This window comes from Oncorhynchus tshawytscha, linkage group LG21, assembly GCF_018296145.1.
Source record: "Oncorhynchus tshawytscha isolate Ot180627B linkage group LG21, Otsh_v2.0, whole genome shotgun sequence".
Lineage (NCBI taxonomy): Eukaryota > Metazoa > Chordata > Actinopteri > Salmoniformes > Salmonidae > Oncorhynchus > Oncorhynchus tshawytscha.
The window spans coordinates 42966774-42984713 of NC_056449.1; the positions used below are offsets into that span (position 1 = coordinate 42966774).

At 46.6% G+C, this 17940-nt stretch overlaps 1 protein-coding gene across 1 annotated transcript in view; it reads left to right on the forward strand.

Moving 5' to 3' along the window:
- The first annotated feature begins 1607 nt into the window (after positions 1-1607).
- The window catches only part of LOC112220604 (catenin alpha-1), a 97020-nt gene continuing 80687 nt past the window's right edge, over positions 1608-17940 (forward strand). The window contains exons 1-3 of the mRNA XM_042303557.1: positions 1608-1976; positions 6691-6808; positions 9141-9336. Of these exons, the coding sequence (XP_042159491.1) occupies positions 6704-6808; positions 9141-9336 (301 nt within the window). The 5' untranslated portion in view covers positions 1608-1976; positions 6691-6703. The remainder of the gene's footprint in view (positions 1977-6690; positions 6809-9140; positions 9337-17940) is intronic.

The window sequence follows — 17940 nt, forward strand, 5'->3', positions numbered from 1 at the left end:
GCTTGTGCTTCTAGTTCCGACAATGCAGTAATAACGAACAAGTAATCTAACTAACAATTCCAAAAAACTACTGTCTTATACACAGTGTAAGAGTTTCACCTAAATCATTTCCCTCACTTTGTCCTCAGACTCCGTCAAGGTCTCATGTGGATATTCTGCAATTCCGTCCACAACCATATTGTTCCACCTTGATTGTCCCTCGATATCTGATTTCTCCGTCATTGTTATCATGGATTCACATACAGAACTGATGACCTCTCTCAATGACTTACAGATTGCTGTCATCTTGCTGTTCTCCTGTTTCAACTCATCGAGCTGACCCTGGGTGAACTGCAAACTGTTCTTCAGGTCCTGGACCTCTCCATTCTTTTATTAGTTGACTCCACTAGTATTTGGACAAAACACATGAAGCTATTGGATTGTTGTTGTAACACCTGCTTGTAGAACTCTTTTTGTTTGTTGACAAGATCCTTTACCTGTGATAGAGAGACACCACTGTCCTCAACGGAACTCCCACCGGCTAGGCTAGCTGCTACGCCAAACAGCTCCTCAGACCCGGCCTTGGTCGGCAAGATCACTAGACAGATACTAGCGGTCCCAGCAATGCCAACCGCATCGTGGGATCCAAACTCAAAAGGAAGCTAACTAGTAACCAAACTTTTTCAAAACAACAAACCGAGTTCAACAGGAAGTGACGACCAGAAGTGACGAGTAAGGTAAAAAGTGATGAGGGAGTGATGGGGACTAAAAACAGGAGATTAAACGTTGTCTGTCAGATTCTGGGTTAGCCAAAGCTAACCATCTGAAACCCTCAAAACGTGATGTCAACAGCAGAATTATATCTGAGAAATACTTATCTTACTCCAGAAATACATAATATTAAAGTGCAATTTACCTCTGATCACATCTGGCTAAGAACCCACTAACAAACACATCCTCAGGAGTGAAGACGTGAGCTTCACTTCAACAGCTGTGGTGGAGATACAGGGTTTGACTGACAACTTTGAGAGCCACCTCCGAGTTTTGATGACAAGCTATTTTGAATATGTTTAATTGGTCAGGGGGTTGTCTAATGTTCATAAAGATGCAAAGTGGAACCAATAGTATATTTTTATAGTATATTTTTTAAATGTAAATTAAAATCCCAGAGTGTCCCTAAGTAGGTGTGCTGATCTAGGATCAGGCCCTCCCTGTCCATTCATTATGATCTAAAAGGCAATACTGATCCTAGATTTGAGTTTGGGTTGCCGGAGGGTTGCCGGAGGACAATTTGGGTCAGGAAGGATTTTCAATTTGGATCTCGAGCTGAAAAAGTTTATGAACTCTTGGCCTATTTCATTGAACTGGTTGTATTCATGTTACAATAGCCTACTAAGCCTAACAAATGTTTCATTGGCTACTGGTTTGGCTAAATAGGCTATAAAAAAACATTATGAATTACAACAAGTTCAATTAAATCATTTTTCAATCTTTCCCCTTAGGAAATTGGATAGCTACTCCAGGTCAACTGATTAGCTAGATTATATAAGAAATTGCTTCCATTAGGTCTTTATAAAGTCAAGCGTTGTCATTTCAGCACCACGCCTTTTAACACCTGATATGTAACACCTGATATGTGTCCCGTCAGAGCCTCGTCTGCCCTCCGGTGCCCTCCGGTGCCTTCAGGAAGTAGCACACCGACCCCCTCCGCCTATTGTTGATCCACCCTGCCGGGAACAGAGAACCGTTCTGACCGAAACGTGGGAATCCCTTTTGGTTGTTGTTGTATTTCAACGTTTTATCGCCACTCGTATGCTGTGACTTTCAATAGTTTAGAATTACATCGACACAAGTATCGAAGCTGTAACTCTCTCAAAGGGAGTGAGGTTGTTTGGGAAAGAGGAAACTTTTTTCCATCCCTGAACGAATTTCCATTCCTCCATTTTGAGGCGTTTTGTTTTTTGGAGCTGGAAAAAGTTTAAGTGTATTGTCTTTCGGTAAGTTTCCATTGAGATGACGTTTTTTTTAAATTTGTTTGTTTTTGTTGCATAAGTAGTTTTGTCTATCTTGTTTTTAGTCAGTTACATTTTGCTATTTGTCAGCATTTTGAATTGTTTCAATGTAATACGAAACTAAATTGTACTCGTATTGTGCTCGCGAATACTTCACGTTTTAAGTTACACACCGTCGCTAGTTAAATAGCAAACAGTGATGTTAAATACTGTAGTAGATAACTAGTTATAAACTTTAAAACTATATGTCAGTAAATGTAACTATTTTTTTTTTTTGTGCTAATTTCAACAATCATAGCAGTAACTGTTTGAAGTTGCGTGGGGTTCCGATGTGGCCACTTGCTAATGCTAATGCTAACGCTAATGCTAATGCTAAAGCTAATGCTAACGCTAAAGCTAATACTAATGCTAATGCTAACGCTAATACTAATGCTAACGCTAATACTAATACTAATACTAAAGGCAAACCAACTCGTCGCCAACTACAAGTGTTCGTCATATCAGCAAAAAACCCAGCTCCAATGTAAAGCCCAAACTATCAATGAATCGACAGGACATAAGTTGGTTAAGCTAGTTAAATGAGTAGTTTATAGTTTAGTTAACTAGGCAGCATCCTGACATTCCCAACATCCCAGTTGAAAGTTTTTAAAACAGGATGAATGCAGTCAGAGGGGAGATTTGGGCCACCGCCCTCCTGACCCGCACGATGCTCCTAACCCGATCTGCTGAATAGTGTACAAAATAAGTCATTTACAACAACTAAACGGAATAATAACTAACATTCAATCACTTTACTGCTGTCGTCCCCGTGTCCTCGACTGGATACGGTATCTCACAGCAACCCAATATATATGTTCTCTCAATATGACAGTTTATTCAATCATATTGTATATCCAATCATTTCTATGAATGGGCCCACCAGAAACTAATTCTCATAACCCTACCATTTATCACCATGAAGTCCTACCTAACTAGTTGACTTGCATAGATTCGGTTTTAGATTAGATTTTTTTCTTCTCTTGACTGGCATTGGCCTAAATTGTTTATATATATATATATATATATATAAAAAATGGGTGTCCATCCACTCTTGAGTGTGTGAATACGTGCTTTGGTGATGAAATGTCACTTCCTTTATGCTATAAAATAATTGTTTACCTAGACAAATATGATTGTTCATGTTCTGAATTGTTAATTGGGGCCTTTCTCTAACATATCATTAACATTACATCCCAACAAATTTGTAGCCTAATACATCTGATAAGCCCCCGGCTCTGTTCACATAGCAGTGCAGGTTTCTCATAACAAATTAATCATTTTAACATTTTATGGTGGGCGTCAAAGTTGTTTATGTGGGTTGCAAAAAAGCTAAATTAGCACAACACGAGCTGAGTTCAATGTAAAAAGGCTTTAAAAGTTTAAAGGCTTAGTGTACGCTTGGTGTTCTGTTGACAAGAAAGAAAATCTATGGAAAAATAACTGGATTTTGGAATTGGTATGTAAAGCGTGCACTCAAATATGATCATGCTGATTTGATATCCATCAGGGGTCGTGGTAATAAAACACAGGAGAAATATCTTACGTAGTTTTGTAAATGCTGATCTAATATACTTGTTATTTTCTGCTCGGCTGAAGACTAATTTTGTGCTTCAGTTGTACTTCTCCACTCGGATGTGAATTCATGGATGAGAATTCACAAGTGGCATTCAGACGGTCTGACGGTGTAGCAGTCTATCAGCAGACAGACGGTCTGACGGTGTAGCAGTCTATCAGCAGACAGACGGTCTGACGGTGTAGCAGTCTATCAGCAGACAGACGGTCTGACGGTGTAGCAGTCTATCAGCAGACAGACGGTCTGACGGTGTAGCAGTCTATCAGCAGACAGACGGTCTGACAGTGTAGCAGTCTATCAGCAGACAAGACGGTCTGACGGTGTAGCAGTCTATCAGCAGACAAGACGGTCTGACGGTGTAGCAGTCTATCAGCAGACAGACGGTCTGACAGTGTAGCAGTCTATCAGCAGACAGACGGTCTGACGGTGTAGCAGTCTATCAGCAGACAAGACGGTCTGACAGTGTAGCAAAAAAATTCTCCAGTGCTTTTCTCAGTGTAGCCTATTTTTCTCTGGTAAAATGCAAGATTAACATTAGGAAATGTTCCTGGCTACATCTTCTATGATAAACATTAGAAATGTAGCCTAATGACAATGCATCATTTTTTGCCAAAAAAATACCCTTTTCGTTATAAACTCATTTACTTGTGTGGCTGCTAGCCAGATGGCGTATTACTTCTGTTGTCATCTGATGAAAACCAGGTGGGCTAGTCAAGAACAAGTTCTCATTTACAATTGTGACCTGGGCCTCTGGCCTCCATTGAAATAGACACTCTGACTATAGCCATCATACAAGGGTAATACCTCCAATAACTTTTGAACGGCTCATGACAGAGAAATGAGGGTTTGACCATTTTGTTTTCTTAAATTATTATATTTAAAATTATAAACTGGGTGGTTCGAGCCCTGAATTCTGATTGGCTGACAGCTGTGGTATATCAGACCGTATACCACGGGTTTGACAATGCTATATTTTTAATGCTCTAATTACGTTGGCAACCAGTTTATAATATCACTAAGGAACCTCAGGGATGTGTGGTATATGGCTAATATACCACGGCTTAAGGGCAGTATCCAGCCACTCTTCGTTGGGTCGTGTGTAAGAACAGTCCTTAGCTGTGGTATATTGGCCATATGCACCCTCCGCCTTATTGCTTAATTAACATATTATGTTCTTCATTGGTCAAAGGATGCTTTTTTATGATTGGACGCTCTACTAGATGGGGGCCCTGGTCAGAAAGTAGTACACTATTTAGGTAATAGGGTTACATTTGAGACGGCCCCCTCGGTGTGTTGAGAGATGGCCCCCTAATGTGTTGAGAGACGGCTCCCTCAGTGTGTTGAGAGACGGCTCCCTCAGTGTGTTGAGAGATAAACGGCCCCCTCGGTGTGTTGAGAGACGGGCCCCCCGGTGTTTGAGAGACGGGCCCCCCGGTGTGTTGAGAGACGGGCCCCCCGGTGTGTTGAGAGACGGGCCCCCCGGTGTGTTGAGAGACGGGCCCCCCGGTGTGTTGAGAGACGGGCCCCCCAGAAAGGTGTGTTGAGAGGGCCCCCCCCCCGGTGTGTTGAGAGACGGGCGGACCCCCCCGGTGTGTTGAGAGACGGGCGGACCCCCGGTGTGTTGAGAGACGGGCGGACCCCCGGTGTGTTGAGAGACGGGCGGACCCCCCCGGTGTGTTGAGAGACGGGCGGACCCCCCCCGGTGTGTTGAGAGACGGGCGGACCCCCCGGTGTGTTGAGAGACGGGCGGACCCCCCGGTGTGTTGAGAGACGGGCGGACCCCCGGTGTGTTGAGAGACGGGCGGACCCCCCCCGGTGTGTTGAGAGACGGGCGGACCCCCCCCGGTGTGTTGAGAGACGGACCCCTCAGTTTAGACCAGGCAGGGTCCTGGGTCCAGCCCTACTCAGCCCTCGGGGCATCCTGATTATCCCTGTCTGCCACTCAGTGCATTAAGGCTAATCAATACAAGGCCTGTCGCAGCATGAAAAGGAAAATCGAATAAGTGCCAATATGTTACTCTGCTCCACTTATGTCTGTCTAACAATGACGGAGTGAGACCTGTCTCCTCTGAAGAGGGAGCATCCATATTTAAAACGCCACGACACCATGGGTTCCTCCCAAATGGCACCCCCCCACACACACACACTGTTTGCCGGGCATGCTGTGTGCCCTGGTCATAGGGAATAGGGTGTCGTGACTTGTTTTTGTTGCCATGGTTAAGGGTAGAATGAATTGGTTCAATAAACACAGGGTTTCAGAGCTTTTCATTCCATGTTTTAAGGCCGTGGGGGGTGTAGTGTACTGTTCTATGCTGCAGGGTGAACTGTACAGGTCAGAGGTCAGTTGAAATGTAGTGTACCTCCAGGGTGAACACAGGTCAGAGGTCAGTTGAAATGTAGTGTACCTCCAGGGTGAACACACAGGTCAGAGGTCAGTTGAAATGTAGTGTACCTCCAGGGTGAACACACAGGTCAGAGGTCAGTTGAAATGTAGTGTACCTCCAGGGTGAACACACAGGTCAGAGGTCAGTTGAAATGTAGTGTACCTCCAGGGTGAACACACAGGTCAGAGGTCAGTTGAAATGTAGTGTACCTCCAGGGTGAACACACAGGTCAGAGGTCAGTTGAAATGTAGTGTACCTCCAGGGTGAACACACAGGTCAGAGGTCAGTTGAAATGTAGTGTACCTCCAGGGTGAACACACAGGTCAGAGGTCAGTTGAAATGTAGTGTACCTCCAGGGTGAACACACAGGTCAGAGGTCAGTTGAAATGTGCTGTACCTCCAGGGTGAACACACAGGTCAGAGGTCAGTTGAAATGTGTGTACCTCCAGGGTGAACACACAGGTCAGAGGTCAGTTGAAATGTAGTGTACCTCCAGGGTGAACACAGAGGTCAGTTGAAATGTGTTGTACCTCCAGGGTGAACACACAGGTCAGAGGTCAGTTGAAATGTAGTGTACCTCCAGGGTGAAAGTGTGCTGTGTTGTCATGGTGTGTGGCTTACCCCCCCCATCTGATGAATGACCCAGCCAGGCCCTAGACATCCATTTTGTCATAATCTCACCATCTCTCTCTCTCCTTTTCAGATACCAAGTGAACATGACAGCCATAAACACAGCCAACATAAACTTCAAATGGGATCCAAAGAGCCTGGAGATCCGTACCCTGGCTGTGGAGCGGCTGCTGGAGCCCTTGGTCACACAGGTCAGAATACATTTTAACAATCCATCATGGATGGAAAACTCATGCCTGGACTTTTTCCACATTTTGTTACGTTACAGCCTTATTCTAAAATTGATTAAAAACATTTTCCCTCGTCAATCTACACACACAACCTCACAATGACAAAGTGAAAACAGGGGATTTCACTTTTTTTTTGCTAATTTATATATCTAAAAATAAAAAAAATACCTTATTTACGTACAATACCAGTCAAAAGTTTGGACACCTTAATTGTTACTATTTTCTACATTGTAGAAAAATAGTGAAGACATCAAAACTATAAAGTGACACATGGAATCATGTACAGTGTTAACCAAAAAAGTGTTAAACAAATCAAAATATATTTTCTATTTGAGATTCTTCAAAGTAGTCACCCTTTGCCTTGATGACAGCTTTGCATTCTCTCAACCAGCTTCATGAGGAATGCGTTTCCAACACTCTTGAAGGAGTTCCCACATATGCTAAGCACTTGTTGGCTGATTTTCCTTCACTCTGCGGTCCAAATCAATCCACACCATCTCAATTGGGTTTTTGGGTGATTGTGGAGGCCAGGTCATCTGATGTAGCACTCCATCACTCTCCTTGGTCAAATAGCCCTTACACAGCCTGGCGGTGTGTTTTGGGTCATTGTCCTGTTAAAAAAACAAATGATAGTCCCGCTAAGCACAAACCAGATACAATGTCGTATCGCTGTGGTAGCCATGCTGGTTAAGTGTGCCTTGAATTCTAAATAAATCACCCCCAAATCTCAAATTTGGACTCATTAGACCAAAGGATAGAGTTCCATCGGTCTAATGTCCATTGCTTGTGTTTCTTGTTATTCTTCTTATTGGCGTCCTTTAGTGGTGGTTTCTTTGCAGCAATTCGACCATGAAGTCCTGATTTCACAGTCTCCTCTGAACAGTTGATGTTGAGATGTGTCTGTTACTTGAACTCTGTGAAGCATTTATTTGGGCTGCAATCTGAGGCTGGTAACTCTAATGAACTTATCCTCTGCAGCAGAGGTAACTCTGGGTCTTCCTTTCCTGTGATGTTCATGGTTCTTCATGTTCTGCATTGACTAAATGCCTTAATGATGGACTGCTGTTTCTCTTTGCTTATTTGAGCTGATCTTGCCATTATATGGACTTAGCCCTATTTGGTAAAAGACCATCTTCTGTATACCACCCCTACCTTGTCACAACACAACTGATTGACCCAAACACTTTTTAAGAAGGAAAAAATTCCACAAATTAAGTGAAGGCACACCTGTTAATTGAAATGCATTCCAGGTGACTTGCTCATGAAGCTGGTTGAGAGAATGCCAAGAGTGTACAAAGCTGTCATCAAGGCAAAGTGTGGCTACAAAATCTAAATTATATTTTGTTTTGTTTAACACTTTATTTGGTTACTACATGATTTGGCAGGTAGCCTAGTAGTTAGAGCGTTGGTCCAGTCGCCGAAAGGTTGCAGGATCAAATCCTTGAGCTGACAAGGTACAAATTTGCCGTTTTGCACCTGAGCAAGGCAATTAACCCACTGTTCCTCAGCCCCCCCCCACCCCCACACCTCCCCGATTCAGTGGTTTGGTTAAATACATTTCAGGTGAATGTCGTACAACTGACAAATATCCCCCTTTCCCATGTGTAATTTCATAGTTTTAATGTCTTCAATATTTTTCTACAATGTAAAAAATAAAGGAAACCTTGAATGAGTATGAATGTCCCAACCTTTGACTGGTGCTGTAATTATTCAGACCGTTTGTCACAAGACTTGAATTTTAGTTCTGGCGCATCCTGTTTCCATTGATCATCCTTGATGATGCTACAACTTGATTGGAGTCTACCTGTGGTAAATTCAATTGATTGGACATGATTTAGCAAGGCACAAACCTGTCCTATATAAGGTCCCACAGCTGACGGTGCATGTCAGAGCAAAAACCAAGCCACGAGGTCGACGGAATTGTCTGTAAGAACTCTGAGACAATAGGGCTGTAATAAGTTAAGGGTTCTGAATATTTTCTGAGTGTACATTTGGTTAAGTTTGATAAATGATGATGTCAATGCAAAGGCCTCCTGGAAGCGTTTTATATTTATTTATATATTTTAGAACGGGTGCTCATGCTTTCGCTATGTTTTGATTTGTACCTTGGTATCTAGCCCTAACTGCTTGAATGACACTCGCTACTTCTACTGTTTTAGTATGGAATCAAAGACTAGGCAAGATATGGCTGAAAGTTTGACTCTGCAGCAAAATATGTCCATCTGACGTTGTGCATCTCACCCTCAAGGCATTTGACCTCTCTCTCTCTCTCCCTCTCGTCCTGCTCCTAAAGGTCACGACCCTGGTTAACTCCAGCAACAAGGGGCCGTCCAATAAGAAGAAGGGTCGCTCTAAGAAGGCCCATGTATTGGCTGCCTCGGTGGAAACCGCTACCTTGAACTTCCTGGATAAAGGAGAGAAGATCGCGAAGGAGAGCCAGTTTCTCAAGGACGAGCTCACTGCTGCCGTGGAGGATGTACGCAAGCAAGGTACGGTTAAGCTACTACTGGCCTTGACTCCTTTGCTCTGAATCTCTGAAATTACCAGATATGTAATTTGGCCTTGTTTTTCTGCCTCTTGAGTTCCAAGAGAGCATATTAATTCAGTTGGGGCTCTATGATTCTCCCCTCTGAATTCATTCAAACTGCTTCCAGGCATTGAACCGTTGAACTCTCTGTTCTGTCCTTCCATTCTACTCTGCCCTGCAGTCTTTCAATCTGTCTTGCCCGTATTGAGGGGAAACGTGTGTGTGTGTGCGCCAGGGTTTCTCTGGATCAAAAAGTGGCTTAAGTGGGTGGGCGTGGCAGGGTTTGAGTCGTTACGGCTGAAATTTCAAGAATTTGAGGCCCACCATGTGTGCAGAGATTGGCTTAAAAAGGCTACAATTTCCTGCAATTTTACATTTGTCTAGGGAGGCAAGATACATTTTTGTTGTTTTTAAAGCTAATTTCCTGAAATTATTCACATTTTGCCATGCAAGTTGAGAGAAAATGTTGCAGATTACAAAGATAAAATCTGCTATTCTACCTTCTGGAGCTGAGTATCGTTTTAAAGGCCCGCCTTTTTAAAGGTATGACAATTCCTGTTGTGTTAGCTCAGTCTAGAGGGCTGCGTAGAGGCTTGCGGTTTTATGCATCATCACCCCAATCTTTTAACTCATGTTGTTAAATCTCATTACTCCTAGTAGCTGCGGTGTGATTTTCCCCTCTGTCCCTTCTGGTGGAGGGAGGAGAGGACTCGGGTTAATGGAGAGGTTTAACCCCGTCAAGATGCTCAGCTCCTCATTTCTCATTGGCTTGTTTTGCCATGGATGTTTTAAAAGCCTGTTGATATTGATGCCAATTGAATGAGACTATGTTTTGTCGGGAGGAGAGGGATTTCACCCACTATCTTCTCTCATCCCATTTTCTTCCTATTTACATACAGAGTATCTGTATATCCCAATTTGCACAGGCTGAAAATATGGATTTTATGTACAGTTTTTTTAAGTGACTGATTTTCCATTCTGCTGCCTGTATTAGCTGCTGGGCCGATGGCTCTGCTGCCTGTATTAGCTGCTGGGCCGAGGGCTCTGCTGCCTGTATTAGCTGCTGGGCCGAGGGCTCTGCTGCCCTGTATTAGCTGCTGGGCCGAGGGCTCTGCTGCCTGTATTAGCTGCTGGGCCGAGGGCTCTGCTGCCTGTATTAGCTGCTGGGCCGAGGGCTCTGCTCTGCTGCCTGTATTAGCTGCTGGGCCGAGGGCTCTGCTCTGCTGCCTGTATTAGCTGCTGGGCCGAGGGCTCTGCTCTGCTGCCTGTATTAGCTGCTGGGCCTGCTGCCTGTATTAGCTGCTGGGCCGAGGGCTCTGCTCTGCTGCCTGTATTAGCTGCTGGGCCGAGGGCTCTGCTCTGCTGCCTGTATTAGCTGCTGGGCCGAGGGCTCTGCTCTGCTGCCTGTATTAGCTGCTGGGCCGAGGGCTCTGCTGCCTGTATTAGCTGCTGGGCCGAGGGCTCTGCTGCCTGTATTAGCTGCTGGGCCGAGGGCTCTGCTGCTGCTGTATTAGCTGCTGGGCCGAGGGCTCTGCTGCCTGTATTAGCTGCTGGGCCGAGGGCTCTGCTCTGCTGCCTGTATTAGCTGCTGGGCCGAGGGCTCTGCTCTGCTGCCTGTATTAGCTGCTGGGCCGAGGGCTCTGCTGCTGGGCCGAGGGCTCTGCTCTGCTGTATTAGCTGCTGGGCCGAGGGCTCTGCTGCCTGTATTAGCTGCTGGGCCGAGGGCTCTGCTCTGCTGCCTGTATTAGCTGCTGGGCCGAGGGCTCTGCTGCCTGTATTAGCTGCTGGGCCTCTGAGGGCTCTGCTCTGCTGCCTGTATTAGCTGCTGGGCTGGGCGAGGGCTCTGCTCTGCTGCCTGTATTAGCTGCTGGGCCGAGGGCTCTGCTCTGCTGCTGGGCTCTGCTCTGCTGCCTGTATTAGCTGCTGGGCTGCTGGGCCGAGGGCTCTGCTCTGCTGCCTGTATTAGCTGCTGGGCCGCTCTGTGCTGGGCTGGGCTGCTGGGCTGCCTGTGCCTGTATTAGCTGCTGGGCCGAGGGCTCTGCTCTGCTGCCTGTATTAGCTGCTGGGCCTCTGCTGCTGCCTGTAGGCTGCTCTGCTCTGCTGCCTGTATTAGCTGCTGCTCTGGCCGAGGGGGCTCTGCTCTGCTGCCTGTATTAGCTGCTGGGCCGATGGCTCTGCTGCCTGCTGCCTGTATTAGCTGCTGGGCCGAGGGCTCTGCTCTGCTGCCTGTATTAGCTGCTGGGCCGATGGCTCTGCTGCCCTGTATTAGCTGCTGGGCCGATGGCTCTGCTGCCTGTATTAGCTGCTGGGCTGGGGCTCTGCTCTGCTGCCTGCTGCTGGGCTCTGCTCTGCTGCCTGTATTAGCTGCTGGGCCGAGGGCTCTGCTGCCTGTATTAGCTGCTGGGCCGAGGGCTCTGCTGCCTGTATTAGCTGCTGGGCCGAGGGCTCTGCTGCCTGTATTAGCTGCTGGGCCGAGGGCTCTGCTCTGCCTGTATTAGCTGCTGGGCCGAGGGCTATTAGCTGCTGGGCCGGGGGGCTCTGCTCTGCTGCCTGTATTAGCTGCTGGGCCGAGGGCTCTGCTCTGCCCTGTATTAGCTGCTGGGCCGAGGGCTCTGCTCTGCTGCCTGTATTAGCTGCTGGGCCGAGGGCTCCTGCTCTGGGCTGCCTGTATTAGCTGCTGGGCCGAGGGCTCTGCTGCCTGTATTAGCTGCTGGGCTCTGCCTGCTATTAGCTGCTGGGCCGAGGGCTCTGCTGCCTGTATTAGCTGCTGGGGGCTCTGCTCTGCTGGGCTCTGCTGCCTGTATTAGCTGCTGGGCCGAGGGCTCTGCTGCCTGTATTAGCTGCTGGGCCGAGGGCTCTGCTGCCTGTATTAGCTGCTGGGCCTGAGGGCTCTGCTCTGCTGCCTGTATTAGCTGCTGGGCCGAGGGCTCTGCTCTGCTGCCTGTATTAGCTGCTGGGCCGAGGGCTCTGCTCTGCTGCCTGTAGCTGCTGGGCCGAGCTGCTGGGCCTGGGCGAGTATTAGCTCTGCTCTGCCTGCTCTGCTGCCTGTATTAGCTGCTGGGCCGAGGGCTCTGCTGCCTGTATTAGCTGCTGGGCCGAGGGCTCTGCTGCCTGTATTAGCTGCTGGGCCGAGGGCTCTGCTCTGCTGCCTGTATTAGCTGCTGGGCCGAGGGCTCTGCTGCCTGTATTAGCTGCTGGGCCGAGGGCTCTGCTGCCTGTATTAGCTGCTGAGCTGCTTCCAGCTATTTCCTCTTGCCATGATATCAACAGATATGGAGGCTTGCAAAAGAGTTCACCCCCTTGGCATTTTTCCTATTTTGTTGCCTTACAACCTGGAAATAAAATGTATATATTTTTTGTATCATTTGATTTACCAAATATGCCTACTACTTTGAAGATGCTAAATATTGTTTTTAAATTGTGAAACAAGACAACTTGAGCGTGCATAATTATTCACCCCTCCAAAGTCCATACTTTGTAGAGGCACCTTTTGCAGCAAATACAGCTGCAAGTCTCTTGGGGTATGTCTCTATAAGCTTGGCACATCTAGCCACTGGGCTTTTTGCCCATTCTTCAAGGCAAAACTGCTCCAGCTCCTTCAAGTTGGATGGGTTCTGCTGGTGTACAGCAATCTTTAAGTCATACCACAGATTCTCAGTTGGATTGAGGTCTGGGCTTTGACTAGACCCTTACAAGACATTTTAAATGTTTCCCCTTAAACCACTCGTGTTGCTTTCGCAGTATGCTCAGGGTCGTTGTTCTGCTAGAAGGGGAACCTCCCTCCCAGTCTCAAATCTCTGGAAGACAAAACGGTTTCCTTCAAGAATGTCTCACTGTGTATATGCACACAGGTGGACTAATTATGTAACTGAGGGTCATTGGTTGCACCAGATCTTATTCAGGGGCTTCATAGCAACGGGGGTGAATACATATACGTTCTCGCGCCCGCTCAGGCGGCGTTCTCGCGCCCGCTCAGGCGGCGTTCTCGCGCCCGCTCAGGCGGCGTTCTCGCGCCCGCTCAGGCGGCGTTCTCGCGCCCGCTCAGGCGGCGTTCTCGCGCCCGCTCAGGCGGCGTTCTCGCGCCCGCTCAGGCGGCGTTCTCGCGTTGAACCGTTTCATGTGTCTGAAGGTGGAACATGACCACAGTGTTCTGGAGCCTGTGGACTGTTTTAACGAGCCTGGAACGCACAGCAAAGTTGATCCTGTGAGATCTCAAAACTACACTCAAATGAATTCAGTGTAGAGCTGCTAGAGCTTTTTATGAGTTCATGTTTAATTTATTCAGTACTTTAACACTTTGTTTTACCATTCTCCCTATCACACTCGTGCTACAACCATTCTCCCTATCACACTCGTGCTACAACCATTCTCCCTATCACACTCGTGCTACAACCATTCTCCCTATCACACTCGTGCTACAACCATTCTCCCTATCACACTCGTGAATGACTGTAGCAAAGTGTTCCAACTGCGGTCATACAATGAGGCAGAGATGGAGAGTGGTAGGCATGGTCTTTTCTCAGCAGATGGGAGGTAGAGAGGATGGTCTCTCACCAGACTGACCATCAGATGAGACGGCCTTACGGCCCCCCCCGACTGACCATCAGATGAGACCGCTGCCCCCCCGACTGACCATCAGATGAGACCATCAGACCATCAGATGAGACGGCCTCAGGCCCCCGACTGACCAGATCCTGTAACCATCAGATGAAGCTCAATGACCATCAGATTAGACTCACTACTGACCATCAGTCCTGTAAAATGCCTTTCAAGTAATGCAACAAATCATCTATCACTAGTGTGAACATATTCAAAAATGTTTTACATTTTTTGACCATAATTTGAAAGTGTGCTGAACATCGTCGGCAGGGAAGTTGAAGCCAATATGTAGTGGTGAAGTATTGGGTCTCCTGCCCACTGCACAAACCTCATTGCTACAGAACTGTTTTTAATTGGTTCATGTTGCTTATGTTTAATTCATGTAAAAATATAAACACTCGGCAGTAGGTTTTTGCATTTTTTTTTTTTGCGTCTGATCTTCACTCCAAGGTTATTGACCTCTTTCATAGACGGTTGTCTCTGCTAACACACGGCAAGCAGGGTTGGATATTAAGACGTGGGCAGATGTTGTTTTTGGTGGGTAAGAATATAAATTTCACCAGCCAGTGGTAAAACAGCATTAGAAATAAGGTTATAAATAAATAAATTACATAATAATAATCCAAAAGCCACATGTAGATGTTGGTGGAGTTGACAGACTGCTATTATAGATGTTGGTGGAGTTGACAGAGACTGCTATGGTAGATGTTGGTGGAGTTGACAGACTGCTATGATGTGGCTTGGTCCCAGTGTTTCCAAGTAGATGTTGGTGGAGTTGACAGAGACTGCTATGGTAGATGTTGGTGGAGTTGACAGAGACTGCTATGGTAGATGTTGGTGGAGTTGACAGACTGCTATGATGTGGCTTGGTCCCAGTGTTTCCAAGTAGATGTTGGTGGAGTTGACAGAGACTGCTATGGTAGATGTTGGTGGAGTTGACAGACTGCTATGGTAGATGTTGGTGGAGTTGACAGACTGCTATGGTGTGGCTTGGTCCCAGATGATGTTGGTGGAGTTGACAGACTGCTATGGTAGATGTTGGTGGAGTTGACAGACTGCTATGGTAGATGTTGGTGGAGTTGACAGACTGCTATGATGTGGCTTGGTCCCAGTGTTTCCATGTAGATGTTGGTGGAGTTGAGACTGCTATGGTAGATGTTGGTGGAGTTGACAGAGACTGCTATGGTAGATGTTGGTGGAGTTGACAGACTGCTATGGTAGATGTTGGTGGAGTTGAGACTGCTATGGTGTGGCTTGGTCCCAGTGTTTCCATGTAGATGTTGGTGGAGTTGACAGACTGCTATGGTAGATGTTGGTGGAGTTGAGACTGCTATGGTGTGGCTTGGTCCCAGTGTTTCCTGGACCGTTATATTGTTTTGTTCACACGCAGGTTGTTTTTCAATGTTAGGTTGCTGCAACTGTAACAGGGCGGGTGAGAAGTCTCACCTCATTGTGCTTTTTACCCATTTATTTTTTGTTAATTTAAAAAAAAAACTTCTTACTAGTAATACAGATTGCATGCGCATCTTTTTTTTTGTCTGGTAAAATATAATCGGAGGGGCCGGTAGATTATTATTATATTTTAGAAATCTACCTGTCAGTGGCTGGTCGGACCAAAAAAAGTGAATTTCCAACCCTGACGGCAAAACTTAAGTAAACGAGATATTTTTAGAATAAGGATGTAACAGAAAAATTCAAGGAGTCTGAATTTCCGAACACACTGTTTCTATCTGGAGGCTTCCTACTGAGATGGTTACATGATGATGGGAGAAGACTGGGAACACAACGAGCACACGATTTGAAGTAACTACAGTTACGGAGGTTTAAATCAGTAATAGGTAACCTACACATTGGATTTTGTAACGTAGCTGCTGTTCTCCCCCCTTCCTTTTCACTCCCATACGGAAATTTATTAAGACCCCTGGACTTATTCCACATTTTGTTACATCTTTTATTTTAAAATAATTCAGACCCTTTACTCAGCACTTTGAACCACTTTTGGCAGAGATTACAGCCTTGAGTCTTCTTGGGTATGACGCTACAAACTTGGCTCACCTGTATTAGGGGAGTTTTTCCCCTTCTCTGCAGATCCTCTCAAGCTCTGTCAGGTTGGATGGGGAGTGTTGTTGCACAGCTATTTTCAGGTCTCTCCAGAGATGTTCGATTGGGTTCAAGTCCGGGCTCTGGCTGGGCCACTCAAGGACATTCAGAGCCACTCCTGCATTGTCTTGGCTGTGTGCTTAGTGTCGTTGTCCTGTTTGAAGGTGAACCTTCGCCCCCAGTCTGAGTTCCTGAGCGCTCTGGAGCAGGTTTTCATCAAGGATCTCTCTGTACTTTGCTCCGTTCATCTTTCCCTCGATCCTGACTAGTCTCCCAGTCCCTGCCACTGAATAACATCCCCACCACATGATGCTGCCACCACCATGCTTCACCGTAGGGATGGTGCCAGGTTTCCTCCAGATGTGATGCTTGGCATTCAGGCCACCGAGTTCAATCTTGATCTTGGTTTCATAAGACCAGAGAATCTTGTTTATCATGGTCTGAGAGTCTTTAGGTGCCTTTTTGACAAACTCCAAGCAGGCTGTGCCTTTTACTGAGGAGTGGCTTCCGTCTGGCCACTCTACCATAAAGGCCTGATTGGTGGAGTGCAGAGATGGTTGTCCTTCTGGAAGAGTCCCCCATCTTCACAGAGAACTGGTCATTGACCACTGGGTTCTTGGTCACCTCCCTGACCAGGGCCCTTCTCCCCAGATTGCTCAGTTTGGCCGGGCAGCCAGCTCTGAGAAGAGTCTTGGTGGTTTCCAAACTTCTTCCATTTAAGAATGACGTAGGCCACCGTGTTCTTGGGGACCTTTTTAATGCTAGGTACCCTTCCCCAGGTCTGTACATCGACACGATCCTGTCTCAGAGCTCTACGGACAATTCCTTCAACCTCATGTTTTTGCTCTGACTTGCGGTGCTCTGCACCGTCAACTGTCAACTGAAATGTAATTTACATTTCTAAAAACGGGGTTTCACTTTGTCATTTGAGGCTATTGTGTGTAGATTTGAGAAATAATATTTAATACATTTTAGGACAAGGCTGTAATGTAACACAATGTGTGTAATGCTTTCTGAATGCCCTGTGTATATATGCAGGATAGCAGCTCCATACTTTTGCACATCTTCGTGGGGCCACAGTGGATTTGCATGGCACAGCATTCCGGATGAATCATTAGTGTGTTGGGTGGGGTTGCTAATCCTAGGTATGTCGTGGGCTTACTGCAGAGCTAAACAAGGATTGTCACGGCTGTTAGTGCACAGCTTGTAGCGTCTCTTTCCTGCTTTGTTCCGCTATCCGGGATGCTTCAATTTTCTAGTTCGCCCAGACTGACTGTTGCCAATGGAAATGACAAGGGAGAGCATAAGCAGAACTTCTGCATGCGAGGGAGGGAGGAAAGGAGAAGAGGAATGTAAACATTTGATCTCTTATGTATTTAAATGGCTGTATTCTCCACGTGGGATCTTACTGACGCAAATTCTGTTCTCAAATGTCATGCCTTTCGCGACGACCGTTTCAAATGTCATGCCTGTCGCGACGACCGTTTCAAATGTCATGCCTGTCGCGACGACCGTTTCAAATGTCATGCCTGTCACGACGGCTGTTTCAAATGTCATGCCTGTCGCGACGACCGTTTCAAATGTCATGCCTGTCGCGACGACCGTTTCAAATGTCATGCCTGTCGCGACGACCCTTTCAAATGTCATGCCTGTCGCGACGGCCCTTTCAAATGTCATGCCTGTCGCGACGGCCGTTTCAAATGTCATGCCTGTCGCGACGGCCCTTTCAAATGTCATGCCTGTCGCGACGGCCCTTTCAAATGTCATGCCTGTCGCGACGACCCTTTCAAATGTCATGCCTGTCGCGACGACCCTTTCAAATGTCATGCCTGTCGCGACGACCCTTTCAAATGTCATGCCTGTCGCG